Genomic DNA, 27,290 nt, shown 5'->3' on the forward strand with positions numbered 1-27,290 from the left:
ATTTAATTTATCATTTAATTTAATTAAACTTTTTTGTCAAACAAAGTGCTGCACAACTGAGCTTTATAGAAAGAAAAATTGTAATTCATTAATTAAAAAATAAAGTTTTAATAATGTATTATTATTACATTCTAAATTCTACTGTACAACAGTGATGTATTTGTCAAGTTAGCCACACTTTTATTTTGACAGGTTGCTGTGAAGAACTTTGAGTTTCTGTGTGTTTATGATATGACGGTAGTTTTTCTCAAATGAAACAGTAAAATGCTCATAAAGTGACTCTCAGTGGCTCTGGAGATGACGTTCATGCATTCATGTCCTCATATGAGACGGCAGAGACCGCCATGCGCGATTCTGAGAGAGTGTGTGTGTGTGTGTGTGTGTGGTAAACCGCGCATCAACACCATTAATTCACACATACGCAGGATTCATATTTAAATAGTCTTTTTGCGGTTTAATATTTCACAGACACTAGTCTGCATCACCAGATGCGTTCTCAGGTACTGAAATTTGATACCGATTGATTTAACGTATGTTCAGAGCGCGCGCCGCTCTCACTCGCTGAAATCTGCACTCAAAGCAGAGATAAACGTGGGATGTATGCAGGAGATTCACTCATCATACAGTGGTTGACTATTTTTGTTCTATTTCAGCAGCGAAAATGGTTTCAAACAAACACAGCAGAACCACAGCGCATCTGATATGACTGGCATAACGCTGGCGAATTTAGGGACCGTCTCTAAAGTTACACACAACATTGGTAACGTTATACACGTTTCTGACTTCAATAGCATTTGAAGAGAATGACAGTCATAAAACTGACTGTAAAGTGTTCATCTAGGTGTCAGGTATGATGCACACATTTTGATATTTAATAAAATAAACTGTCAAATCATATGGAAATATGGATATGCATTATTTGACTAGGATACTGTTTGGGCTCTAACACAAAACATGCTAGATTTAAATGCATAATTGCTGACCACTGTAAATATATTCTCAAGCAATATTATCATCAGAGATAATATTAGAGATTATATTTACGACAAATTATTATTATTATTTATGCGTTGCTATTGACGACGACCATTATAAGGAAGGAAATCTCACAGAATAGAATCAAGCTTTAAAAAGTGCATAGAGCTGCTTGATTTATTTGTTGTTTGTTGATTTTCAAATATAAAACTTGTTGAAATGTTTTAAGTGTGTGCATCTGTTCTTTTTGAACACTTTCATCTCATTTGAACAAAACTGTGATAATATTGATAACCGTGATAATTTGGGTCACTATAATCGTGATATTAAATTTCCATACCGTTTCATCCCTAGTTGTAACAATGCATATTTTATCTCCTCATCTGAACTTGAATGAGCTCCTGCAATTGCAATAGTAAGGCGAGATTTCAAAATAAGAGTCCTGGTGTATTTTGAGCTTGTTTATAATTAAAAGTCACGCATTATATATTTGTTTTAGGTTACACAATAAACTGTATTTCATTTAATTCCCATTTAATTCATAGTCAGGAGGAAAGACCAGTATTTGACACATATTCAATAAAGTATCAAGGTTATAATAGTTCACTAAAACCATTAAAAAAAATCTTCATTACTTGAAATTAAATAATGTTAACTGAAATAAAATAAAAAATAAACAAACTTATTTGAAGCTTTAGCTTAACCTGATATGGCCTACTGACTAACACAGAAATACAGAGTTATAAAAACTATATAGAGATGTTTTTAAAAAACAAACAAAAAAGTGAATTGAGTGTATTTTTAATGTCAAAAACAAAATGATGTCAAAATGTTAGTTCAAGTGACAGTCGGTTATGTAAGGCTTAAATGCTTAATGTATTACAATTGAACTAAACTCATTAGATTTTAGGAGACTAAAACTAGACTAAAACTAGAAACAATTCAGGTGACTAAAATATGACTAAAACTAAATCAAAATTTGCTGTGAAAATTAACACTGGAGGGGAGGGGCTTACCGATAGGTCAATTCGGTCGGTGCTATTAAAGGTCCCGTTCTTCGTGTTTTTTTGAAGCTTTGATTGTGTTTACAGTGTGCAATATAACATGTGTTCATGTTTCGCGTGTAAAAAAACACAGTATTTTTCACACAATGTACTTATCTGTGTACCGCTGTTTCCACTGTCCTAAAAACGGCTGGTGATTTCCTCTTTCTATGAAGTCCCTCCTTCAGAAATACGTAACGAGTTCTGATTGTGCCAGCGCTTACCGTGTTGTAATTCGACCGCAGCTTAGCGCACGTGCCAGCAGTTCCTGTGTTGTGATTCGACAGCAGCTTAGCGCATGTTGGAAAGGTCACGCCTCTTAACGGAGAGATGTATGCGTTCAATAATCTCTACAGCGTCCCTGGGAAAGCCAAACAAAGGTGATTTGACTCCTGAATGAAAATAACAGCGTCTCGATGACATGGCGATAAACACACTCAACGCAACAGTTCCTTTTCTCCACGCGACACGTCCGCTTCCCCACGTGGGACAGCAACAAGACCGCGCCCCCTTTTTCGCGTTTCTTTGTGGGCGGAGGTTAGTCTGTTCTACTGCTCTACTGACGTAATTAAAGAAGGAAGTACCAGGATGTAGTCCAAGCCAGCCGTTCGCTGTAGGCTTTGAAAGGGAACTTCTGTTAAATAAAATATCTCGCTTGGCATTGAACTTTGAGCTTTATAATTTTACAGGTATTATTTATGCTCTAACAGCAACATTACACACTAACTAAAGTTTGAACAATGGGATCATGCGGAATGGGACCTTTAAAAGTACAGAGTTCAGTATCCAACCCTAGTCACGACCAAACGTTCGCAATTGGTTATGGCAGATCCAATATTTTTAAACTTCAACAGAGTACCCGCCTTCAAGAAAGTAAACGCTTGTCAATGGACAGTGGCCAGTAGGGTAGGACCAGGCTAAGACGTCTCAGCATGGATGAATGAACATCACCTGCAGCTCAACCTGGCAAAGACTGAGCTTCTCGTCTTCTCTGCAATCCGACTCTACAACACGACTTCACCATCCAGCTCGGCTCATTCTTGATTTCCCCTTCAAGGTCGGTCAGAAATCTTGGAGTAACCTTTGATGACCAACTGTCCTTCAAAGACCACATTTCATGCAAGATAATCTACGCAATATTTCTGAAATAATCAGCTAATATTTCTGTAGCAGGTAGGTCGTCGAATCCATGCCTATAGAGAAGAAAACCCTTTCTAGTCCCTGCCCAGCGTGATTTGTGTCAAAGCATTAGTCCGGTTGTTGGATGAGAGAGAGATTATTTGTCATAAACACTGTAGGAATCTGTGGAAGAACGGGTTGATCTTTGGTTGACCAATCAGCGGAAAGGGGAGTTTCATGCCCGCCCACACGTGGAAATCGAATATTCAAGCCTTTTATCCATTTTCTATCCCTGAACCCAAAAATATAAAATCAAGCTGAATTCTCGTTTTGTAATTTTTTGGGGAAAAATGAATAAATTAGCCATTTTCTCAGTTTTCAAGATTCAATACTAAATCGAAAAACGAATGAATGGACCCACACTGCACCTTTAATGCTTCAACATATTATTATTATTAATTATTTAATATTATCTAATATTTACATTTTATTTCAGCGTTGTCAAATAACACAAATGTTTCTAGCCCTTGTTGAAACCAGCCAAACGCTGGGCTGGGAAAAGCTCTGGGACGTTTATATTCGGGTCAAAACGTAGCAGAACTGCTGCTTAGTCCTTAAAAAAGAAAGCAGTAGTTTTCTGGAAGAAAACGAGAGAGAAAAATGAGACCCACTCTGACAGACTGAAAAAAAAAAAATTGTGTTACTGCACCTACAGAATAAATCTAAAATCTAGGCTGATCTCTACAGTTGCTAGGGTTTTACTATGTGGTTGCTAGGCTCACGTAAAAAGTCTCCACCCGTAAAGTCAGTATGAAATGTCTTTTATCTCGTATTGTGCCGTATATCCGAGTGAAACGCTTCTCAAACAAGAACAAATGTAGGGCGGGGCTTGATTTAGTCTGTGGGGAATTGATTGGATGGTTGTGGTTTGCTATTGGCTGATCTCATGTGAGTGACAGGTTGGCCCCGCCCTCGTCATCAGAGAAGAGATGAAGAGAGAGGGGAAGATATTCAGATTCAAGATTACCAGGAACATGAATTTAACACAATAATGATATGCACGGATAAATCATTTATAATAAACTAGTTGAGTAAAGTCTGATGACAAACTTTGATGATGGCTTGATAAAGCAAGGTCTGAAAGTTTACTTTGAACAGCTTGAAGTTTGAAGGTTTTACTGAGAGAAAGTAAAAAACTAACATGATTAGCACATGTTGCTAGTATGATTTGACATTGTTACCAAGTTTTATTTGATTAGAATGTTTGCTAACATGTTGTAAACATTTTGTTACCATGATTTAACACAATCATGCTGATTTTAGCATGTTGATAGCATGATTAACATGTTTCTAACAAGCTTTAACATGTTGTTTACATGTAACATGTTAACAGCATTATTTAGCATATTGCTAGTATGAATTAACATTGTTAGCATTTTTAACATCATGATTAGCATGTTGTTAGCATGCTATGATTGACATGTTGCATGATTTAACACATTGCAACAACCTAGTGGCTAACATGGTTTAGCATGTTGTAGCATGATTAACATCTTGCTAACATGAATTAACATTTTGGCAACATGATTTAACACATTGTTAGCATGTTTTAACATGTTGATAGCCATCATAGTCATCAAGGTTTGCTACTGATAGACGGCTTAAATACTCTAGAAGTCTTATTGTCTAAGTTTTGACCCCCTCGATAAAAGTCTATGAAACTTTGCGTAGTTTTGATCATACATTTAACGAAAATCGTAAGTCTGATACGTTAGAGTTTGGTGGTTGTAGATTGAAATCTCTAGGAGGAGATCCTGTGGCTTTGTCAAGCCAACATAATAATGCAATATTCAATAAAAAACATAAGAATTGCCCATTTTAATGTCACGTCTCTATGGGATATTTTCACCTATTGTATCGTCCATCAGGTGGAAATCGAGTAAAAGTCACATGACTTGAGGAATCAATGGTTTAATACTCAGTGTCAAGGGTTTGTTGAAATCAATATCCCTCAGAATGAGCGATATAAAGATTAGTGACTGAGCAAACGAGAGGAAAAGCTTCAAGACGGCCTTCTGATAAAACAGTGGAGGAGAAGAACTCGACGCATGATTGACAGGAAGGCAAATATCAAGGAGAAGCAGCAGAAACACACCTTTGATATGAGCGAGGTGTGAATCTTCTTGATGACGTCGTCCATCTCCATGAGCTTGGGTCCTATCAGAGAGCTGTGCGGGCCGCTGATGTGCCCGATGTGATCCAGACCCAGGTAATGCAGGATGAGAATATCCCAGTCGTCCCGCTTCAGAGTGCCGTCCAGATGACGGGTCACGTTATTGTCCACCTGAGGGAAAGAGACGGAAAGATTCAAATCAATCATGAGGAACCAAACTGCCCTAGTGGTAGGGGCAACAAAAATATCATCTCAATATTTTCAGGGATCATATCGATAACGATAATTAGACGATATTTTAGTGTGTTATTGTACTTTGGTAGGTTTAGGACAGCCGTGGTCAGTTCACAGCATTGGCAGAAATCATCTTTTCCAATAAGTTTCAATTGATTTTTACCTTTTTGAAGCCATTCTAACCTCATTAAATGCATGCATCATCTTTTGTGCCAAATTCTTACATTTAATCGATTTTAATTAATAATAAGTCACAATAGGTCTGTTACCAATCAAATTAAATTGATATTTGCAGGTCAGAGGAAACACAGAAGCTGCGTCTGCAGTGGATTTAGATCATTTACACACTGTTTAATGAGCTCAGAGGGACAGGAATGAGATTAACCTGCGGTTACACACGCACAAATACACTCACCTAAAGGATTATTAGGAACACATACTAATACTGTGTTTGACCCTTTCGCCTTCAGAACTGCCTTAATTCTACGTGGCATTGATTCAACAAGGTGCTGAAAGCATTCTTTAGAAATGTTGGCCCATATTGATAGGAGAGCATCTTGCAGTTGATGGAGATTTGTGGGATGCACATCCAGGGCACGAAGCTCCCGTTCCACCACATCCCAAAGATGCTCTATTGGGTTGAGATCTGGTGACTGTGGGGGCCATTTTAGTTCAGTGAACTCATTGTCATGTTCAAGAAACCAATTTGAAATGATTGGAGCTTTGTGACGGTGCATTATCCTGCTGGAAGTAGCCATCAGAGGATGGGGACATGGTGCTCATAAAGGGATGGACATGGTCAGAATTGCTCAGGTAGGCCATGGCATTTAAACTATGCCCAATTGGCACTAAGGGGCCTAAAGTGTGCCAAGAAAACATCCCCCACACCATTACACCACCACCACCAGCCTGCACAGTGGAAACAAGGCATGATGGATCCATGTTCTCATTCTGTTTACGCCAAATTCTGACTCTATCATCTGAAATCGAGACTCATCAGACCAGGCAACATTTTTCCAGTCTTCAACTGTCCAATTTTGGTGAGCTCGTGCAAATTGTCGCCTCTTTTTCCTATTTGTAGTGGAGATGAGTGGTACCCGGTGGGGTCTTCTGCTGTTGTAGCCCATCCGCCTCAAGGTTGTGTGTGTTGTGGCTTCACAAATGCTTTGCTGCATACCTCGGTTGTAACGAGTGGTTATTTCAGTCAAAGTTGCTCTTCTATCAGCTTGAATCAGTCGGCCCATTCTCCTCTGACCTCTAGCATCAACAAGGCATTTTCTCCCACAGGACTGCCGCATACTGGATGTTTTTCCCTTTTCACACCATTCTTTGTAAACCCTAGAAATGGTTGTGCGTGAAAATCCCAGTAACTGAGCAGATTGTGAAATACTCAGACCGGCCCGTCTGGCATCAACAACCATGCCACGCTCAAAATTGCTTAAATCTCCTTTCTTTCCCATTCTGACATTCAGTTTGGAGTTCAGGAGATTGTCTAGACCAGGACCACACCCCTAAATGCATTGAAGCAACTGCCACGTGATTGGTTGATTAGATAATTGCATTAATGAGAAATTGAACAGGTGTTTCTGCTATACAGTTATAAATATTTCATTCATTTACATTACAAGCATCAGAATTTCATCACTTTTTGTCCATATAAATATCATAATCTGCACCAAATTGCATATTTTTGCTCAGTTTGGGCCTTTGAATAAAATTGAGCATTTTTTCCCTTCATATTCTCACTATATCAGATAATATCTGCCATAAAACCCTGATGTATCAAATATTATACTCCAAAATAAAAAAAACACATGCAAACTAACTTTCTTTAAAAAAATACTTTGTCTAAAGGTTTATTTAATTTGTCTGTTCTATAAAAAAATATAAAAAAGATCGTTATTTCACATGTCAGGCTATAAACTGCATTGGAAAATCTTTCACCGTCATGTGAAACAACTATTTTTCCAGCAAGAATCATTAAACAACAGTAAATGTGACGCGCCTCAACTCTATATGACACACACTGTGAGTTTAGCTCCTCTCACCTCGGTGTAGTCGGACACGAAGAACGAGGTCGTGCCGTCGTGCTCCATGAACTGTTTGGGGAAGAGTCGAACCCAAGTGTCGTCGCCGTAGAAGATGATCCGTTTGCCGGCGCTCTTGGCCTGCCAGATGAGGTTATCCTCCAGCAGAGCCGGAGAGTTCAGGTTCATCACCACGTCTATGAAACCCGGGATGCTGCCGGTGGTCAGGGCCTGATGACAGAACACAAACAATGCTGTTAAAGAGGAGCTATCATGCTTTATTCACATCTTCATCTCTCTTTAGTGTGTAATGTTGCTGTTTGAGCATGAAAAAGATCTGCAATTATCCTCATTTAAAGGGGTCCTATTATGCCTAATATTTAACATAAGTCTCTGATGTCCCCAGAGTGTGTGTGTGTGTGTGTGTGTGTGTGTGTGTGTGTGTGTGTGTGTGTGTGTGTGTGTGTGTGTGTGTGTGTGTGTGTGTGTGTGTGTGTGTGTGTGTGTGTGTGTGTGTGTGGACTGGTAATCCCTACGTTATGGGGACAAAATGTCCCCACAAAGATGGCAATATCCGAAATCCTCATCCTTGTGGGGACATTTTTAGGTCCCCATGAGGAAAACATCTTATAAATCAGACTAAGTGATGTTTTTTGAAAATGTAAAAATGCAGAATGTCTCCTATGATGGGTAGGTTTAGGGGCAGTGTGTGTGCGTGTGTGTGTGATGGGTAGGTTTAGGGGCAGGGGCAGTGTGTGTGTGTGTGTGTGTGTGTGTGTGTGTGTGTGTGTGTGTGTGTGTGTGTGTGTGTGTGTGTGTGTGTGTGTGTGTGTGTGTGTGTGTGTGTGTGTGTGTGTGTGTGTGTGTGTGTGTGTGTGTGTGTGTGTGTGTGTGTGTGTGTGTGTTGGGTAGGTTTAGGGGCAGGGGCAGTGTAGGGGGATAGAAAATACGGTTTGTACGGTATAAAAACCATTACGCCTATGGAAAGTCCCCATAAAACATGAAAACCCAACGTGTGTGTGTGTGTGTGTGTGTGTGTGTGTGTGTGTGTGTGTGTGTGTGTGTGTGTGTGTGTGTGTGTGTATCAGCTCAAAATACCCCACAGATCATTTTTTATAGCACTTTTTGAGGGTGAGTGTGTCACTTTAAATGCAAATGAGCTGCTGCTGCCGCCCACTTTCAGGAAGAGGGCGGAGCTTCAAGAGCTCATGTTAGCAGCTCTGATTACCTCACACACACACACACTGAACATGACAGAAACTGCTCAGCCTTTTATGATCAAGCCAGAGTCGGACAATGATGGAGAGACTCCAGAAGAAGAGACGACATGTAGAACGAGACAGGATGTTTCTGAAGGGATAGTTGATGAGTTTATGAGTTAACCATCTTCAGTCATTGATTAGCATATTCTGTCAAGACACGATATTGCGCAACTAAACTTGATACTGTTACATGATTGGCTGTTAGCGTGTCACTCCCTAGTTTACTAGGTTACCAGAGAGCGAGTGCCTTTGTTCATGCAACCAAACTTGCTTCGCAACCTCTGGTTTCTTCCGACGAATAAAAAAAATTATCGAACGTTTTAATCTAACGCATTTTTTATTGATATTGATTACGTGTCTATCGCGATTAGGGTTGGGTATCGTTTGGGGTTTTTCGATACCGGTGCCAAACCGATACTTTTAAAACGGTACCAGTGCCTGAACCGATACTTAAAAATAAAAAAGAGCCACAAAACGTGGTGGATGAGATTAAAGAGTGTTTTTTTTATTGATTTTTTTATTATTATTATTTAAATTGAACAATTTATTACAAGTTTAAAGTATACTTAAATACATAAATATAAATAAATACAAAACACAATTTACTTAACAAATTCACAGCAAAACTAAAGCCACCTAACCCGACTACAACAGGCCTAATATAACTCTAATAACAGTTACAGTAATAACAGCAGTCGTCTGTATTCTTGCTCTGCTACAAACCAGCTTCAAGCTTCAGCTTTATTTTGCAGAAATATGATCATATTCTCGGGCTAAATATTGTAGAGCGCATCGCCTTATTGTTTCCATGGCGACGCTTCATTTTTCTCACATGAGACACGCAGCCGCAATAGCGCTGACAGCTCAGCTGTATCGGGTTTATTTACTTTTTTATTCAAAATATTCACACACTTGCTTAACTATGTCATGAACTACCTGATATTCTGATTTTCAAATATGTGTGAGTGGATGTGTGTTAGTTATACATTTTTGTTTTGCAATTTTCTATTGAGTATTGTTTGTTACTGTGTTGCCCTGTGGCCGGTTCTCCACTGGTCCTTCATGACCCTGTGGCCGGTTCTCCACTGGTCCTTCATGACCCTGTGGCCGGTTCTCCACTGGTCCTCCATGACTCTGTGGCCGGTTCTCCACTGGTCCTCCATGACTCTGTGGCCGGTTCTCCACTGGTCCTTCATGACCCTGTGGCCGGTTCTCCACTGGTCCTTCATGACCCTGTGGCCGGTTCTCCTCTGGTCCTTCATGACCCTGTGGCCGGTTCTCCACTGGTCCTCCATGACTCTGTGGCCGGTTCTCCACTGGTCCTTCATGACCCTGTGGCCGGTTCTCCACTGGTCCTTCATGACCCTGTGGCCGGTTCTCCTCTGGTCCTTCATGACTCTGTGGCCGGTTTTCCACTGGTCCTCCATGACCCTGTGGCCGGTTCTCCACTGGTCCTTCATGACCCTGTGGCCGGTTCTCCACTGGTCCTTCATGACCCTGTGGCCGGTTCTCCTCTGGTCCTTCATGACCCTGTGGCCGGTTCTCCACTGGTCCTCCATGAACTTGTGGCCGGTTCTCCACTGGTCCTCCATGACCCTGTGGCCGGTTCTCCACTGGTCCTCCATGACCCTGTGGCCGGTTCTCCACTGGTCCTCCATGACCCTGTGGCCGGTTCTCCACTGGTCCTCCATGACCCTGTGGCCGGTTCTCCACTGGTCCTTCATGACCCTGTGGCCGGTTCTCCACTGGTCCTTCCATGACCCTGTGGCCGGTTCTCCACTGGTCCTCCATGACCCTGTGGCCGGTTCTCCACTGGTCCTTCATGACCCTGTGGCCGGTTCTCCACTGGTCCTCCATGAACTTGTGGCCGGTTCTCCACTGGTCCTCCATGAACTTGTGGCCGGTTCTCCACTGGTCCTTCATGACCCTGTGGCCGGTTCTCCACTGGTCCTCCATGAACTTGTGGCCGGTTCTCCACTGGTCCTCCATGACCCTGTGGCCGGTTCTCCACTGGTCCTTCATGACCCTGTGGCCGGTTCTCCACTGGTCCTTCATGACCCTGTGGCCGGTTCTCCACTGGTCCTCCATGAACTTGTGGCCGGTTCTCCACTGGTCCTTCATGACCCTGTGGCCGGTTCTCCACTGGTCCTCCATGACCCTGTGGCCGGTTCTCCACTGGTCCTTCATGACCCTGTGGCCGGTTCTCCACTGGTCCTTCATGACCCTGTGGCCGGTTCTCCACTGGTCCTTCATGACCCTGTGGCCGGTTCTCCACTGGTCCTTCATGACCCTGTGGCCGGTTCTCCACTGGTCCTTCATGACCCTGTGGCCGGTTCTCCACTGGTCCTTCATGACCCTGTGGCCGGTTCTCCACTGGTCCTTCATGACCCTGTGGCCGGTTCTCCACTGGTCCTTCATGACCCTGTGGCCGGTTCTCCACTGGTCCTTCCATGACCCTGTGGCCGGTTCTCCACTGGTCCTCCATGACCCTGTGGCCGGTTCTCCACTGGTCCTTCATGACCCTGTGGCCGGTTCTCCACTGGTCCTCCATGACCCTGTGGCCGGTTCTCCACTGGTCCTTCATGACCCTGTGGCCGGTTCTCCACTGGTTCTTCATGACCCTGTGGCCGGTTCTCCACTGGTCCTTCATGACCCTGTGGCCGGTTCTCCACTGGTTCTTCATGACCCTGTGGCCGGTTCTCCACTGGTCCTTCATGACCCTGTGGCCGGTTCTCCACTGGTCCTCCATGACCCTGTGGCCGGTTCTCCACTGGTCCTTCATGACCCTGTGGCCGGTTCTCCACTGGTCCTTCATGACCCTGTGGCCGGTTCTCCACTGTTCCTTCATGACCCTGTGGCCGGTTCTCCACTGGTCCTTCATGACCCTGTGGCCGGTTCTCCACTGGTCCTTCATGACCCTGTGGCCGGTTCTCCACTGGTCCTTCATGACCCTGTGGCCGGTTCTCCACTGGTCCTCCATGACCCTGTGGCCGGTTCTCCACTGGTCCTCCATGACCCTGTGGCCGGTTCTCCACTGTTCCTTCATGACCCTGTGGCCGGTTCTCCACTGGTCCTTCATGACCCTGTGGCCGGTTCTCCACTGGTCCTTCATGACCCTGTGGCCGGTTCTCCACTGGTCCTTCATGACCCTGTGGCCGGTTCTCCACTGGTCCTTCATGACCCTGTGGCCGGTTCTCCACTGGTCCTCCATGAACTTGTGGACGGTTCTCCACTGGTCCTTCATGACCCTGTGGCCGGTTCTCCACTGGTCCTTCACTTTTGATAGAGACTGACCACTGCAGATCGGAAACACCCCACAAGAGCTGCAGTTTTGGAGATGCTCTGACCCAGTCGTCTATCCGTCACAATCTGGCCCTTGTCAAACTCGCTCAAATCCTTACGCTTGCCCATTTCTCCTGCTTCTAACACATCAACTCTTAGGACAAAATGTTCACTTGCTGCCTAATATATCCCACCCACTAACAGAGATCATCAGTGTTATAATGTTATGCCTGATCTGTGATAAAAACAGGACAGAACATTCGCCTGTATAAAAGTTGACAGCTCCATTTATGAGGGGAAACACACTCAACACACACACACACACTCTCACACACACTCTCACACACACTCTCACACACACACTCTCACACACACTCTCACACACACTCTCACACACACTCTCACACACACTCTCTCACACACTCTCACACACTCTCACACACACTCTCACACACTCTCACACACACACACACACACACACACACACACACACACACACACACACACACACACACACACACACACACACACACACACATAGTGTTTTCATCTTTTATGGGGACTTTCCATAGGCGTAATGGTTTTTATACCGTACATACCGTATATTCTATCCCCCTACACTGCCCCTACACTGCCCCTAAACCTAACCCTCACAGGAGACATTCTGCAATTTTACATTTTCAAAAAACATCACTTAGTCTGATTTATAAGATGTTTTCCTCATGGGGACCTAAAAATGTCCCCACAAGGATGAGGATTTCGGATATTGCTATCTTTGTGGGGACATTTTGTCCCCATAACGTGATGATTACCAGTCACACACACACACACACACACACACACACAAACAATGGCTGGATTTCTGATGTACTTGAAAGATGTCTCAGCTCATAAAGTCTCTGATTATATAAAAGCGCGAGTCTAAATGTAAATGACCAGAGATGCAAAAATAGGCCAGATGCATCATTAGCTATTCTGGGAACAGAATCACAAACTCTTTGTAGTTTCACGCGGAGAAAAACACAACATGAAACCTTTCCCTCGCCCTCCTGGAAAAGCCAAGCATTAATTCCCCTCACCCAGACCCTCGTCTCTCAGGAACGAATCATCTAATGATGAAAACAAGACACACACACACACACACACACACACACACACACACTCCACGAGAGCGGACCACCCCTCCTGTTTGCGCTGTAGATTATAATGAGGGTATTGATTGCGTGTCTGTTAGTGTACACAACACAATTACTGTGGTCTAGCGTAACGCGCCTCTAAGTGATGATTAACACACAGCTCGTTCTGGAGAGGGAATGACAGCAGTGACATCACTATTACACTCGTCCCTCACAGGTGTTTCCATCCCTCGCTCTATCGCTCTATCGTGTTGCTTTCTGAACGCAAGAGTTTGATGTTATAAACGAACTGCTTTTACAGAATCTTTTGCAACAGTATAAATGTCTTTATGTCACTTTTGTCTGAAGACTGATCGGACACACTCTCACTCGTTTTATTTTACAGTGTGAAAAAAAGGCATGAATTTGCTGCAAAAAAAATGGATGCATGAGAGTTTCGAATTGATTCATTTGAGGTTTTTCACATTAATGAAATGATTCATCGACATTATTATTCAAAGTCAGACTGAAGTTTAAATCAGAAACGCTATTAAAACATCAGCCTCAACACTCGAGTCAAGGGAAGGGAAAACTAATGGCCATACACACACACACACACACACACGCTCACACAAACTCACACACACTGACAAACACACACGCTCACACACACACAGGCACACACATGTTTGTTTTTGTGAAATGTGAGGACATTCCATAGGCGTAATGGTTTTTATACCGTACAAACCGTATTTTCTATCCCCTTACACTGACCCTAAACCTACCCATCACACACACACACACACACACACACACACACACACACACACACACACTGCCCCTCCCCCTAAACCTAACCCTCACACACACACACACACACACACACACACACACACACTGCCCCTGCCCCTAAACCTAACCCTCTCACACACACACACACACACACATACACGTCTATATTACCAACAGGGGACCATCACTCCACACTGACCAAGAGGGGACCTGTGTTTCTAGTCATTTTGAAGAAACAAAACTTAGATACAAAATTTTGTTTTAAGGTCTTTTTTCATAATATAACTTCAAATAAGCATTTATTTTTTTTTTTTTTAAACATGCCAAGAGGGGACCTGACCGATGTCTACCTATCCAACAGGGGACCTCCATAGCCTGCAATGGAGCTGTGTGTGTGAAAGGGAAGAGAGCTGGCAGTCAAGTCTGTCTTCATTATTTAATATATATATATATATATATATATATATATATATATATATATATATATATATATATATATATATATAATTATATAATGTTCACACAGGCATCAGGGAACACAATGAGCACACAACGGAGAAAAAGTCATGTTGTGGACATTACAGAAAATAATTTAAGAAATTCATTCTCTGTTGTGTCTTCATACTTACAGTATATGATCCGTCCACATCTCTCATTTAAGCTTATTTTCAAGAACACCAACACTGTAAAAAAAAATCAGGTCTCCAATTGAAAATTTTCTAGTGACCGATCACATCTAAATTTTTTAGTTGGCCAAATTGAATTTCTTGAATTTTAATTGAATTAAAGTGCATCAATTTACAGAAAATTTTCAATTGGAGACCTGAATTTTTTTTACAGTAAAGGTATTTCAATGTGTGACTTATTTTTAATTAAAACATAGTTTCTGCTCTCTAAAATCCCAAAAAATGTCCTTTGTTTTTGAGATTTTTAGAGTGAGATTTGATTTCTCGCACCAATAAAAAAATTAATAAATATAGGACTGGACAAGCAGAAATTGTTCTTTAAGGTAATAATCACAGGTCATCACTTTATATAGTAAATAATGATTATGTTAAACACAATGACTCGGTCCCCTGTTAGATAGTAAATCACGACACCAGTGTGTTTGCGTTGTCATTTCTTGCCATAAACACACTGTGGAGATTTAGAGTTTTTATAGCAATAACTGAGTTTTAATAGTTAAATCAAGCTGAAATAGTTCTCTAATGTATTAATTGCAAATCCTCTTTGAATAATGATTATGTTAAACACAATGACTCGGTCCCCTGTTAGATAGTAAATCACGACACCAGTGTGTTTGCGTTGTCATTTCTTGCCATAAACACACTGTAGATATTCACTGTATATATTGAGATAACTCAATTATATGGTGACTTGCATTAAAATGTTTATCCGTCTCAATTAAATTATGTGAACTGAATGACTTTTAACATTGACACTTTAGAAGTTTAACCAACTGATGATTTGCAACTCAGCAATCAACACACAACTGAGTTTTAAGAGTTAAATCAAGCAGAAAAAATTATCTAATGTATTAATTGCAGATCCTCTTTGAATAATGATTATGTTAAACACAATGGCTCGGTCCCCTGTTAGATAGTAAATCACGACACCAGTGTGTTTGCGTTGTCATTTCGTGCCATCTCAAACACACTGTGGAGATTTAGAGTTTTTATAGCAATAACGGCGTTTTAAGAGTTAAATCAAGCAGAAATATTTCTCTAATGTATTAATTTCAGATCCTCTTTGAATAATGATTATGTTAAACACAATGACTCGGTCCCCTGTTAGATAGTAAATCACGACACCAGTGTGTTTGCGTTGTCATTTCGTGCCATCTCAAACACACTGTGGAGATTTAGAGTTTTTATAGCAATAACGGCGTTTTAAGAGTTAAATCAAGCAGAAATATTTCTCTAATGTATTAATTGCAGATCCTCTTTGAATAATGATTATGTTAAACACAATGACTCGGTCCCCTGTTAGATAGTAAATCACGACACCAGTGTGTTTGCGTTGTCATTTCTTGCCATAAACACACTGTGGAGATTTAGAGTTTTTATAGCAATAACGGCGTTTTAAGAGTTAAATCAAGCAGAAATATTTCTCTAATGTATTAATTGCAGATCCTCTTTGAATAATGATTATGTTAAACACAATGACTCGGTCCCCTGTTAGATAGTAAATCACGACACCAGTGTGTTAGCGTTGTCATTTCTTGCCATCTCAAACACACTGTAGATATTCACTGTATATATTGAGATAACTCAATTATATGGCGACTTGCATTAAAATGTTTATCCGTCTCAATTAAATTATGTGAACTGAATGACTTTTAACATTGACACTTTAGAAGTTTAACCAACTGATGATTTGCAACTCAGCAATCAACACACAACTGAGTTTTGACCTCTAAAATCTTATTATAGTGTATTGTTATGGTAAGTATTGGTCTTTTATGTTTTAAATCAAGCAGAAATCACTCTTTAAGGAAACAATTGCAGGTCACACTTTATACAGTGAACATGATTTCCTTAAATTGACTTAAGTCCCCTGTTGGATGGTAAAACACAACGCCTGTTTGATTGCTTTGCCATTTCTTGCCATCACAAACACACTGTAGAGATTTTGAAGGTCAGAACTAAATTTTATGGTGACTTGCATGAAAATGTTCATCCGTCTCAATTAAATTATGCAAACTGAATGTCTTTTAACATTGACACTTTAGTTGAAGATTTTCAACTCAACAATCAACACACAACTGAGTTTTGACCTCCAAAATCATTATACAGTGTATATTAAATTTAAATAAAAATATATAAATTTTCTTTACAAAACAAGTTTGACTCTCTACTGCTTATTCATTATTGTTTATGTTACATGGTCCATGTTTACATTACAGTATAAAATTGTTACTAAGTTTTCCCCTTTTATATAGATGGTAATGACTAAATATCCTTGCACACCGAAATTTTCACACGTAAAAAAAAAGATCAAGCACGTTTACACACAGCCTCTGAAACTTTCCTTCGTCATAAAAAAAATTCTGATCAGGTTCAGTTTTCTGCATTTTTCGCATCCATAGCAAGCATTTTAAGAGGGGTTTCAAATTTCTGTGTTATTCATTTTTGTGTTAAAATTTTGAACATAAGTTGAACAGTTTAAAAAAGAAAGTGTGAACGTTCAAATTAGCCTTTATAGTTCATAAAGTTTTGCTGGCGTTTGTATCTAATTGAGAAAAGAATGAATGTAAATTGAAAGATGTCGTCATTGAACACATTTTGTGCCAAAGCAAATAAATGATCCACAGTTTAGCCACATAGGCTGATGTGATCCCTGAGTGAAGAGTTTTGAAAAAGTGATGAGTATTCAGAAATGTGTCCTAGCAGATGTTTAAAAAAACCTGTAATATCACTATTAGTAAGGGATCACTGTATAATATCAGTCTTTAAATCTGAGTTATTGAAAGTGAACGGACAGTTCTCTTCTGATAGCATATAATTCAGTGGAAAAAGAAGTAAACTTGAGAATTACATATGGCATATCTTGCTTTATTATGCTGAGATTGATCGAGATTGACACATCCCCCAAACCCTATTTACATATGAATACAGGAAAGGCCAAAGCCATTGTCTCACAGGTGAGGAACTGGCCTTACCGAGCTGTTACACCCATGTCACAGAAACAAACTTCTCAAACAAACTAGAGAAAACGCTGGGATTTACCTGGGAAAATTAAATCAATGTACACTTTTTCCAATCCCTACGACACATTTTTCAATACTTGGGTCACTTTTTTAAAACTCTTCACACACTTCTCCAAAATGAATTTCAGCTTGGCACAGCAGTTATTTTAATGTTCAAAATGCACTAAAACTACCAAAAAGGATTCTGAGGATTCAAAGGAATCACCCAACAAACACACTTTTTCAATCATAAAACACAGACCTAAAACACATGATCATTACACAATGTTTTCTTTTGTGAAATTTTCTTTTCAAAATAAGACTTACACTATAATTCACTGCAGTTTATGTTACATGGTCCTTGGTCCAGTACAGTGTAACATTATTCCTAAATGTTTCCCTTTTGAATGGATGGCAATGCAATTTAAAAACTAACACCAGCTAAATCTATTTGTTTTGATAGTATTTTATATTTTAGATTCAAAATACAACCCCAAATCAGAAAAAGTTGTGACAGTATGGAAAACGCAAAAAAAAAGAAAAAAAAAAAGAGAGGTGATTTCTAAATTTACTTTGACTTGTATTTTATTGCAGACAATATGAACACAAAATATTTCATGTTTTGTCTGGTCAACTTCATGTCATTTGTAAATATGCATCCTTTCCTGTCATTCAGACCTGCAACACATTTCAAAAAAAGCTGGGACAGTAAAGCATTTACCACTTTGTAATGTTGCCATTCCTTTTCACAACACTTAAAAGACGTTTAGGGACTGAAGACACCAAGTGATGAAGTGTTTCAGGTGTAATTTTGTCTTAAGGTGGGCAACAGTACGGGGTCTTAGTTGTCCACATTCACTGAGTGAAGACAAAAAGTGAACAGTGAAAGAGTGATGAGGATTGAGAAATGTGTCCCAGCAAATGTAAAAAAAAAAAAAAAAAAAACTGTTGACATGTTTTAAATTGTTTTAAAAATTAAATTAAATTAAATTAAATATATTGTCATCTTATTAGAAGTGATATTTTCTTGGTGTTTAGCCCCACAGCTTTCTGCATATCGCTTTACGTTTTTTTTTTTATTGCATTGGCCAATACTAAATTGATATGTTAAAAACTGTGAATCATTTTTCATTGCTTTCACACAAAATGCATTCAATGACCACATTTTCCAAAATCCACGAACACTTTTGTTATTCATACCTAACCATCTGCAAAACTATATATTTTTAGCACATTCTTTGAATGCTAACACACTGCTTTCAGAACTGATCAAACACATTCAAGTCTGAACGATGATCAACTCATTTCTGCAGGAATTATATTAAAATCCAAAGGGACCCACTTTATATAAGGTGGCCTTAACTACTATGTACTAACATTTTAATTATCCATTTGATACAATGCACTTATTGTTTACATACATGTCTTTACATTGTACTTACATTTTTAAATATACCTGCATGTAATTACATCTGTAATTAATTTCTGTAGTTACATCTTGTTTTGAAAAGAAAATTTCACAAAAGAAAACATTGTGTAATGATCATGTGTTTTAGGTCTGTGTTTTATGATTGAAAAAGTGTGTTTGTTGGGTGATTCCTTTGAATCCTCAGAATCCTTTTTGGTAGTTTTAGTGCATTTTGAACATTAAAATAACTGCTGTGCCAAGCTGAAATTCATTTTGGAGAAGTGTGTGAAGAGTTTTAAAAAAGTGACCCAAGTATTGAAAAATGTGTCGTAGGGATTGGAAAAAGTGTACATTGATTTAATTTTCCCAGGTAAATCCCAGCGTTTTCTCTAGTTTGTTTGAGAAGTTTGTTTCTGTGACATGGGTGTAACAGCTCGGTAAGGCCAGTTCCTCACCTGTGAGACAATGGCTTTGGCCTTTCCTGTATTCATATGTAAATAGGGTTTGGGGGATGTGTAAGCAAACTGATCTACACTAGGCTAAATACACACATGAAGTATTTTTTTAGAAGTTAGGAGTTTATGTACTATACAGGCCAATTTGAACATTTTTACATTCTCTTTTCAAAACTGTTAAACTTATGTTCAAAATTTAACACAAAACTAAAAAAATAATAGAAATTTGCTACATTTAGACAGTAATACCATATTGAAATATACAACCCCAAATCAGAAAAAGTTGGGACAGTATGGAAAACGCAAATACAAAAAAAGAAGTGATTTCTACATTTACTTTGACTTGTATTTCATTGCAGACAATATGAACACAAAATATTTCATGTTTTGTCTGGTCAACTTCATGTCATTTGTAAATATGCATCCTTTCCTGTCATTCAGACCTGCAATTCAGACACATTTCAAAAAAAGTTGGGACAGGAGAAATTTAGGGCTAGTAATAAGGTAAAATGGTTAAATAATGATGTGATTTGAAACAGGTGATGTCAACAGGTGATTGTAATTATGATTTGCTACAAAAGCAGCATCCAAGAAAGGTCCTGTGAAGGCTCCATTAATGCTGAAAAGTACATAGAGATTTTGGAGCATAATATGCTGCCTTCAAGAAGACATCTTTTCCAGGGACGTCCATGCATATTTCAACAAGACAATGCAAAACCACATTCTGCACACATTACAAAGTCCTGGCTGCGGAGGAAGAGGGTACGGGTACTTGACTGGCCTGCCTCAGTCCCGACCTGTCTCCAATAGAGAATGTGGACAACTAAGACCCCGTACTGTTGCCCACCTTAAGACAAAATTACACCTGAAACACTTCATCACTTGGTGTCTTCAGTCCCTAAACGTCTTTTAAGTGTTGTGAAAAGGAATGGCAACATTACAAAGTGGTAAATGCTTTACTGTCCCAGCTTTTTTTGAAATGTGTTGCAGGTCTGAATGACAGGAAAGGATGCATATTTACAAATGACATGAAGTTGACCAGACAAAACATGAAATATTTTGTGTTCATATTGTCTGCAATAAAATACAAGTCAAAGTAAATTTAGAAATCACCTCTCTTTTTTTTTTTCTTTTTTTTTGCGTTTTCCATACTGTCACAACTTTTTCTGATTTGGGGTTGTATTTTGAATCTAAAATATAAAATACTATCAAAACAAATAGATTTAGCTGGTGTTAGTTTTTAAATTGCATTGCCATCCATTCAAAAGGGAAACATTTAGGAATAATGTTACACTGTACTGGACCAAGGACCATGTAACATAAACTGCAGTGAATTATAGTGTAAGTCTTATTTTGAAAAGAAAATTTCACAAAAGAAAACATTGTGTAATGATCATGTGTTTTAGGTCTGTGTTTTATGATTGAAAAAGTGTGTTTGTTGGGTGATTCCTTTGAATCCTCAGAATCCTTTTTGGTAGTTTTAGTGCATTTTGAACATTAAAATAACTGCTGTGCCAAGCTGAAATTCATTTTGGAGAAGTGTGTGAAGAGTTTTAAAAAAGTGACCCAAGTATTGAAAAATGTGTCGTAGGGATTGGAAAAAGTGTACATTGATTTAATTTTCCCAGGTAAATCCCAGCGTTTTCTCTAGTTTGTTTGAGAAGTTTGTTTCTGTGACATGGGTGTAACAGCTCGGTAAGGCCAGTTCCTCACCTGTGAGACAATGGCTTTGGCCTTTCCTGTATTCATATGTAAATAGGGTTTGGGGGATGTGTCAATCTCGATCAATCTCAGCATAATAAAGCAAGATATGCCATATGTAATTCTCAAGTTTACTTCTTTTTCCACTGAATTATATGCTATCAGAAGAGAACTGTCCGTTCACTTTCAATAACTCAGATTTAAAGACTGATATTATACAGTGATCCCTTACTAATAGTGATATTACAGGTTTTTTTAAACATCTGCTAGGACACATTTCTGAATACTCATCACTTTTTCAAAACTCTTCACTCAGGGATCACATCAGCCTATGTGGCTAAACTGTGGATCATTTATTTGCTTTGGCACAAAATGTGTTCAATGACGACATCTTTCAATTTACATTCATTCTTTTCTCAATTAGATACAAACGCCAGCAAAACTTTATGAACTATAAAGGCTAATTTGAACGTTCACACTTTCTTTTTTAAACTGTTCAACTTATGTTCAAAATTTTAACACAAAAATGAATAACACAGAAATTTGAAACCCCTCTTAAAATGCTTGCTATGGATGCGAAAAATGCAGAAAACTGAACCTGATCAGAATTTTTTTTATGACGAAGGAAAGTTTCAGAGGCTGTGTGTAAACGTGCTTGATCTTTTTTTTTACGTGTGAAAATTTCGGTGTGCAAGGATATTTAGTCATTACCATCTATATAAAAGGGGAAAACTTAGTAACAATTTTATACTGTAATGTAAACATGGACCATGTAACATAAACAATAATGAATAAGCAGTAGAGAGTCAAACTTGTTTTGTAAAGAAAATTTATATATTTTTATTTAAATTTAATATACACTGTATAATGATTTTGGAGGTCAAAACTCAGTTGTGTGTTGATTGTTGAGTTGAAAATCTTCAACTAAAGTGTCAATGTTAAAAGACATTCAGTTTGCATAATTTAATTGAGACGGATGAACATTTTCATGCAAGTCACCATAAAATTTAGTTCTGACCTTCAAAATCTCTACAGTGTGTTTGTGATGGCAAGAAATGGCAAAGCAATCAAACAGGCGTTGTGTTTTACCATCCAACAGGGGACTTAAGTCAATTTAAGGAAATCATGTTCACTGTATAAAGTGTGACCTGCAATTGTTTCCTTAAAGAGTGATTTCTGCTTGATTTAAAACATAAAAGACCAATACTTACCATAACAATACACTATAATAAGATTTTAGAGGTCAAAACTCAGTTGTGTGTTGATTGCTGAGTTGCAAATCATCAGTTGGTTAAACAACTAAAGTGTCAATGTTAAAAGTCATTCAGTTCACATAATTTAATTGAGACGGATAAACATTTTAATGCAAGTCGCCATATAATTGAGTTATCTCAATATATACAGTGAATATCTACAGTGTGTTTGAGATGGCAAGAAATGACAACGCAAACACACTGGTGTCGTGATTTACTATCTAACAGGGGACCGAGTCATTGTGTTTAACATAATCATTATTCAAAGAGGATCTGCAATTAATACATTAGAGAACTATTTCAGCTTGATTTAACTCTTAAAACGCCGTTATTGCTATAAAAACTCTAAATCTCCACAGTGTGTTTATGGCAAGAAATGACAACGCAAACACACTGGTGTCGTGATTTACTATCTAACAGGGGACCGAGTCATTGTGTTTAACATAATCATTATTCAAAGAGGATCTGCAATTAATACATTAGAGAACTATTTCAGCTTGATTTAACTCTTAAAACGCCGTTATTGCTATAAAAACTCTAAATCTCCACAGTGTGTTTATGGCAAGAAATGACAACGCAAACACACTGGTGTCGTGATTTACTATCTAACAGGGGACCGAGTCATTGTGTTTAACATAATCATTATTCAAAGAGGATCTGCAATTAATACATTAGAGAAATATTTCGGCTTGATTTAACTCTTAAAACGCCGTTATTGCTATAAAAACTCTAAATCTCCACAGTGTGTTTGAGATGGCAAGAAATGACAACGCAAACACACTGGTGTCGTGATTTACTATCTAACAGGGGACCGAGTCATTGTGTTTAACATAATCATTGATCTGATGATCTGCAATTAATACATTAGAGAAATATTTCTGCTTGATTTAACTCTTAAAATTCAGTTATTGCTATAAAAACTCTAAATCTCCACAGTGTGTTTATGGCAAGAAATGACAACGCAAACACACTGGTGTCGTGATTTACTATCTAACAGGGGACCGAGTCATTGTGTTTAACATAATCATTATTCAAAGAGGATCTGCAATTAATACATTAGATAATTTTTTCTGCTTGATTTAACTCTTAAAACTCAGTTATTGCTATAAAAACTCTAAATCTCCACAGTGTGTTTGAGATGGCAAGAAATGACAACGCAAACACACTGGTGTCGTGATTTACTATCTAACAGGGGACCGAGTCATTGTGTTTAACATAATCATTGATCTGATGATCTGCAATTAATACATTAGATAATTTTTTCTGCTTGATTTAACTCTTAAAAGTCAGTTGTGTGTTGATTGCTGAGTTGCAAATCATCAGTTGGTTAAACTTCTAAAGTGTCAATGTTAAAAGTCATTCAGTTCACATAATTTAATTGAGACGGATAAACATTTTAATGCAAGTCGCCATATAATTGAGTTATCTCAATATATACAGTGAATATCTACAGTGTGTTTGAGATGGCAAGAAATGACAACGCTAACACACTGGTGTTGTGATTTACTATCTAACAGGGGACAGAGTCATTGTGTTTAACATAATCATTATTCAAAGAGGATCTGCAATTAATACATTAGAGAAATATTTCTGCTTGATTTAACTCTTAAAACGCCGTTATTGCTATAAAAACTCTAAGGGCCCTATTTTAACGATCTGAAACGCAAGTGTCAAACCGCGAAGCGCAAGTAACTTTGTGGGCGGGTCTCGGCGCTGTTGCTATTTTCCCGGCGGGATAAACGGCTCTTGCGCCTGGCGCAAATCTAAAATGGGTTGGTCTGAAGTAGCTTCATTATTCATAGGTGTGGTTTGGGCGTAACGTGAATAAACCAATCCGAGCGTCATCCAACATTCCCTGTAAAAGCAGGTGCGCAAGTTCCATTATGGATTGCTATTATTATGGCGTATTTACCTGGCGCACGCCAGGAGCGGTTCACAGCCGAGGAGACTGATGTTCTTGTAAGAGCAGTGAAAGACAGAGAAGTGAAGTTGTAATGTTGTACATTATGGTAAAGGTGATTTCACAGTCTTTTTTTTTTTCAGTCTTTCAGTTTTTTCAGTTTTTCAGTCGATTTTTTTTCCTGGTTCTTGACGGACAAACCAATTTGTCAGATGTCCTTATATAGGCTACATACATGTCTTGCCACTATTGGGCAAACAGGTCTTATCCTTAATTATTACAATTAGCCTGAATCATTTGATTTATGCCTATTTTTTCACATCTTCGTGGCACACCACAATTATTTCCGTCATCTCATGTGTTAATATTTTTTTAGTGTAACAATTTATGATTTGCAAAAATAACTGTTGCATCTGTGTAGATTACATGAGCAAAGTGTATGCGCGTTGTGCACGCTATACATTATGGTCAAGCATGCGCCCTTAAAATAGCATAATGAACAACGCGCAACGCGCCACTGACTTTAGACTAGGTTTTTTCTGGTCAGTGGCGCAATTGTTTAATGGAACAGCAAAATAGCACCAGGGATTGTTTGCGCCGGAACACGCCTCCTTTTTTGCGCTGAACCGCCCAGGTAGCGCAAGTTCATTCACTAGTTTAGCGACGTGCTTCTGTGGAGGGAAAAGCGCGCTTTGCGCGGGTGCAAAATAGGAATGAGACATGCGTCGGTGTACAAAGTCAATTGCGCTGGGTGCAAGATAGGGCCCTAAATCTCCACAGTGTGTTTATGGCAAGAAATGACAACGCAAACACACTGGTGTCGTGATTTACTATCTAACAGGGGACCGAGTCATTGTGTTTAACATAATCATTGATCTGATGATCTGCAATTAATACATTAGAGAACTATTTCAGCTTGATTTAACTCTTAAAACGCCGTTATTGCTATAAAAACTCTAAATCTCCACAGTGTGTTTATGGCAAGAAATGACAACGCAAACACACTGGTGTCGTGATTTACTATCTAACAGGGGACCGAGTCATTGTGTTTAACATAATCATTATTCAAAGAGGATCTGCAATTAATACATTAGATAATTTTTTCTGCTTGATTTAACTCTTAAAACGCCGTTATTGCTATAAAAACTCTAAATCTCCACAGTGTGTTTGAGATGGCAAGAAATGACAACGCAAACACACTGGTGTCGTGATTTACTATCTAACAGGGGACCGAGTCATTGTGTTTAACATAATCATTGATCTGATGATCTGCAATTAATACATTAGAGAAATATTTCTGCTTGATTTAACTCTTAAAATTCAGTTATTGCTATAAAAACTCTAAATCTCCACAGTGTGTTTATGGCAAGAAATGACAACGCAAACACACTGGTGTCGTGATTTACTATCTAACAGGGGACCGAGTCATTGTGTTTAACATAATCATTATTCAAAGAGGATCTGCAATTAATACATTAGATAATTTTTTCTGCTTGATTTAACTCTTAAAACTCAGTTATTGCTATAAAAACTCTAAATCTCCACAGTGTGTTTGAGATGGCAAGAAATGACAACGCAAACACACTGGTGTCGTGATTTACTATCTAACAGGGGACCGAGTCATTGTGTTTAACATAATCATTGATCTGATGATCTGCAATTAATACATTAGATAATTTTTTCTGCTTGATTTAACTCTTAAAAGTCAGTTGTGTGTTGATTGCTGAGTTGCAAATCATCAGTTGGTTAAACTTCTAAAGTGTCAATGTTAAAAGTCATTCAGTTCACATAATTTAATTGAGACGGATAAACATTTTAATGCAAGTCGCCATATAATTGAGTTATCTCAATATATACAGTGAATATCTACAGTGTGTTTGAGATGGCAAGAAATGACAACGCTAACACACTGGTGTCGTGATTTACTATCTAACAGGGGACAGAGTCATTGTGTTTAACATAATCATTATTCAAAGAGGATCTGCAATTAATACATTAGAGAAATATTTCTGCTTGATTTAACTCTTAAAACGCCGTTATTGCTATAAAAACTCTAAGGGCCCTATTTTAACGATCTGAAACGCAAGTGTCAAACCGCGAAGCGCAAGTAACTTTGTGGGCGGGTCTCGGCGCTGTTGCTATTTTCCCGGCGGGATAAATGGCTCTTGCGCCCGGCGCAAATCTAAAATGGGTTGGTCTGAAGTAGCTTCATTATTCATAGGTGTGGTTTGGGCGTAACGTGAATAAACCAATCCGAGCGTCATCCAACATTCCCTGTAAAAGCAGGTGCGCAAGTTCCATTATGGATTGCTATTATTATGGCGTATTTACCAGGCGCACGCCAGGAGCGGTTCACAGCCGAGGAGACTGATGTTCTTGTAAGAGCAGTGAAAGACAGAGAAGTGAAGTTGTAATGTTGTACATTATGGTAAAGGTGATTTCACAGTCTTTTTTTTTTTCAGTCTTTCAGTTTTTTCAGTTTTTCAGTCGATTTTTTTTCCTGGTTCTTGACGGACAAACCAATTTGTCAGATGTCCTTATATACATATATGTCTCGCCACTATTGGGCAAACAGGTCTTATCCTTAATTATTACAATTAGCCTGAATCATTTGATTTATGCCTATTTTTTCACATCTTCGTGGCACACCACAATTATTTCCGTCATCTCATGTGTTAATATTTTTTTAGTGTAACAATTTATGATTTGCAAAAATAACTGTTGCATCTGTGTAGATTACATGAGCAAAGTGTATGCGCGTTGTGCACGCTATACATTATGGTCAAGCATGCGCCCTTAAAATAGCATAATGAACAACGCGCAACGCGCCACTGACTTTAGACTAGGTTTTTTCTGGTCAGTG

At 38.9% G+C, this 27,290-nt stretch overlaps 1 protein-coding gene across 2 annotated transcripts in view; it reads right to left on the bottom strand.

The window, feature by feature from the left end:
- Positions 1-27,290, bottom strand: part of pigg (phosphatidylinositol glycan anchor biosynthesis class G (EMM blood group)) — a 348,519-nt gene that overhangs the window by 253,957 nt on the left and 67,272 nt on the right. For both annotated transcript variants that reach the window (XM_079839043.1, XM_079839044.1), the window contains 2 exons: positions 7,593-7,802; positions 5,293-5,481 (listed from right to left, as the gene is read on the bottom strand). In XM_079839043.1, coding sequence (XP_079695169.1) covers positions 5,293-5,481; positions 7,593-7,802 — 399 coding nt within the window. The remainder of the gene's footprint in view (positions 1-5,292; positions 5,482-7,592; positions 7,803-27,290) is intronic.

Source organism: Gobio gobio (assembly GCF_949357685.1).
Source record: "Gobio gobio genome assembly, chromosome: 16".
Classification (NCBI taxonomy): domain Eukaryota; kingdom Metazoa; phylum Chordata; class Actinopteri; order Cypriniformes; family Gobionidae; genus Gobio; species Gobio gobio.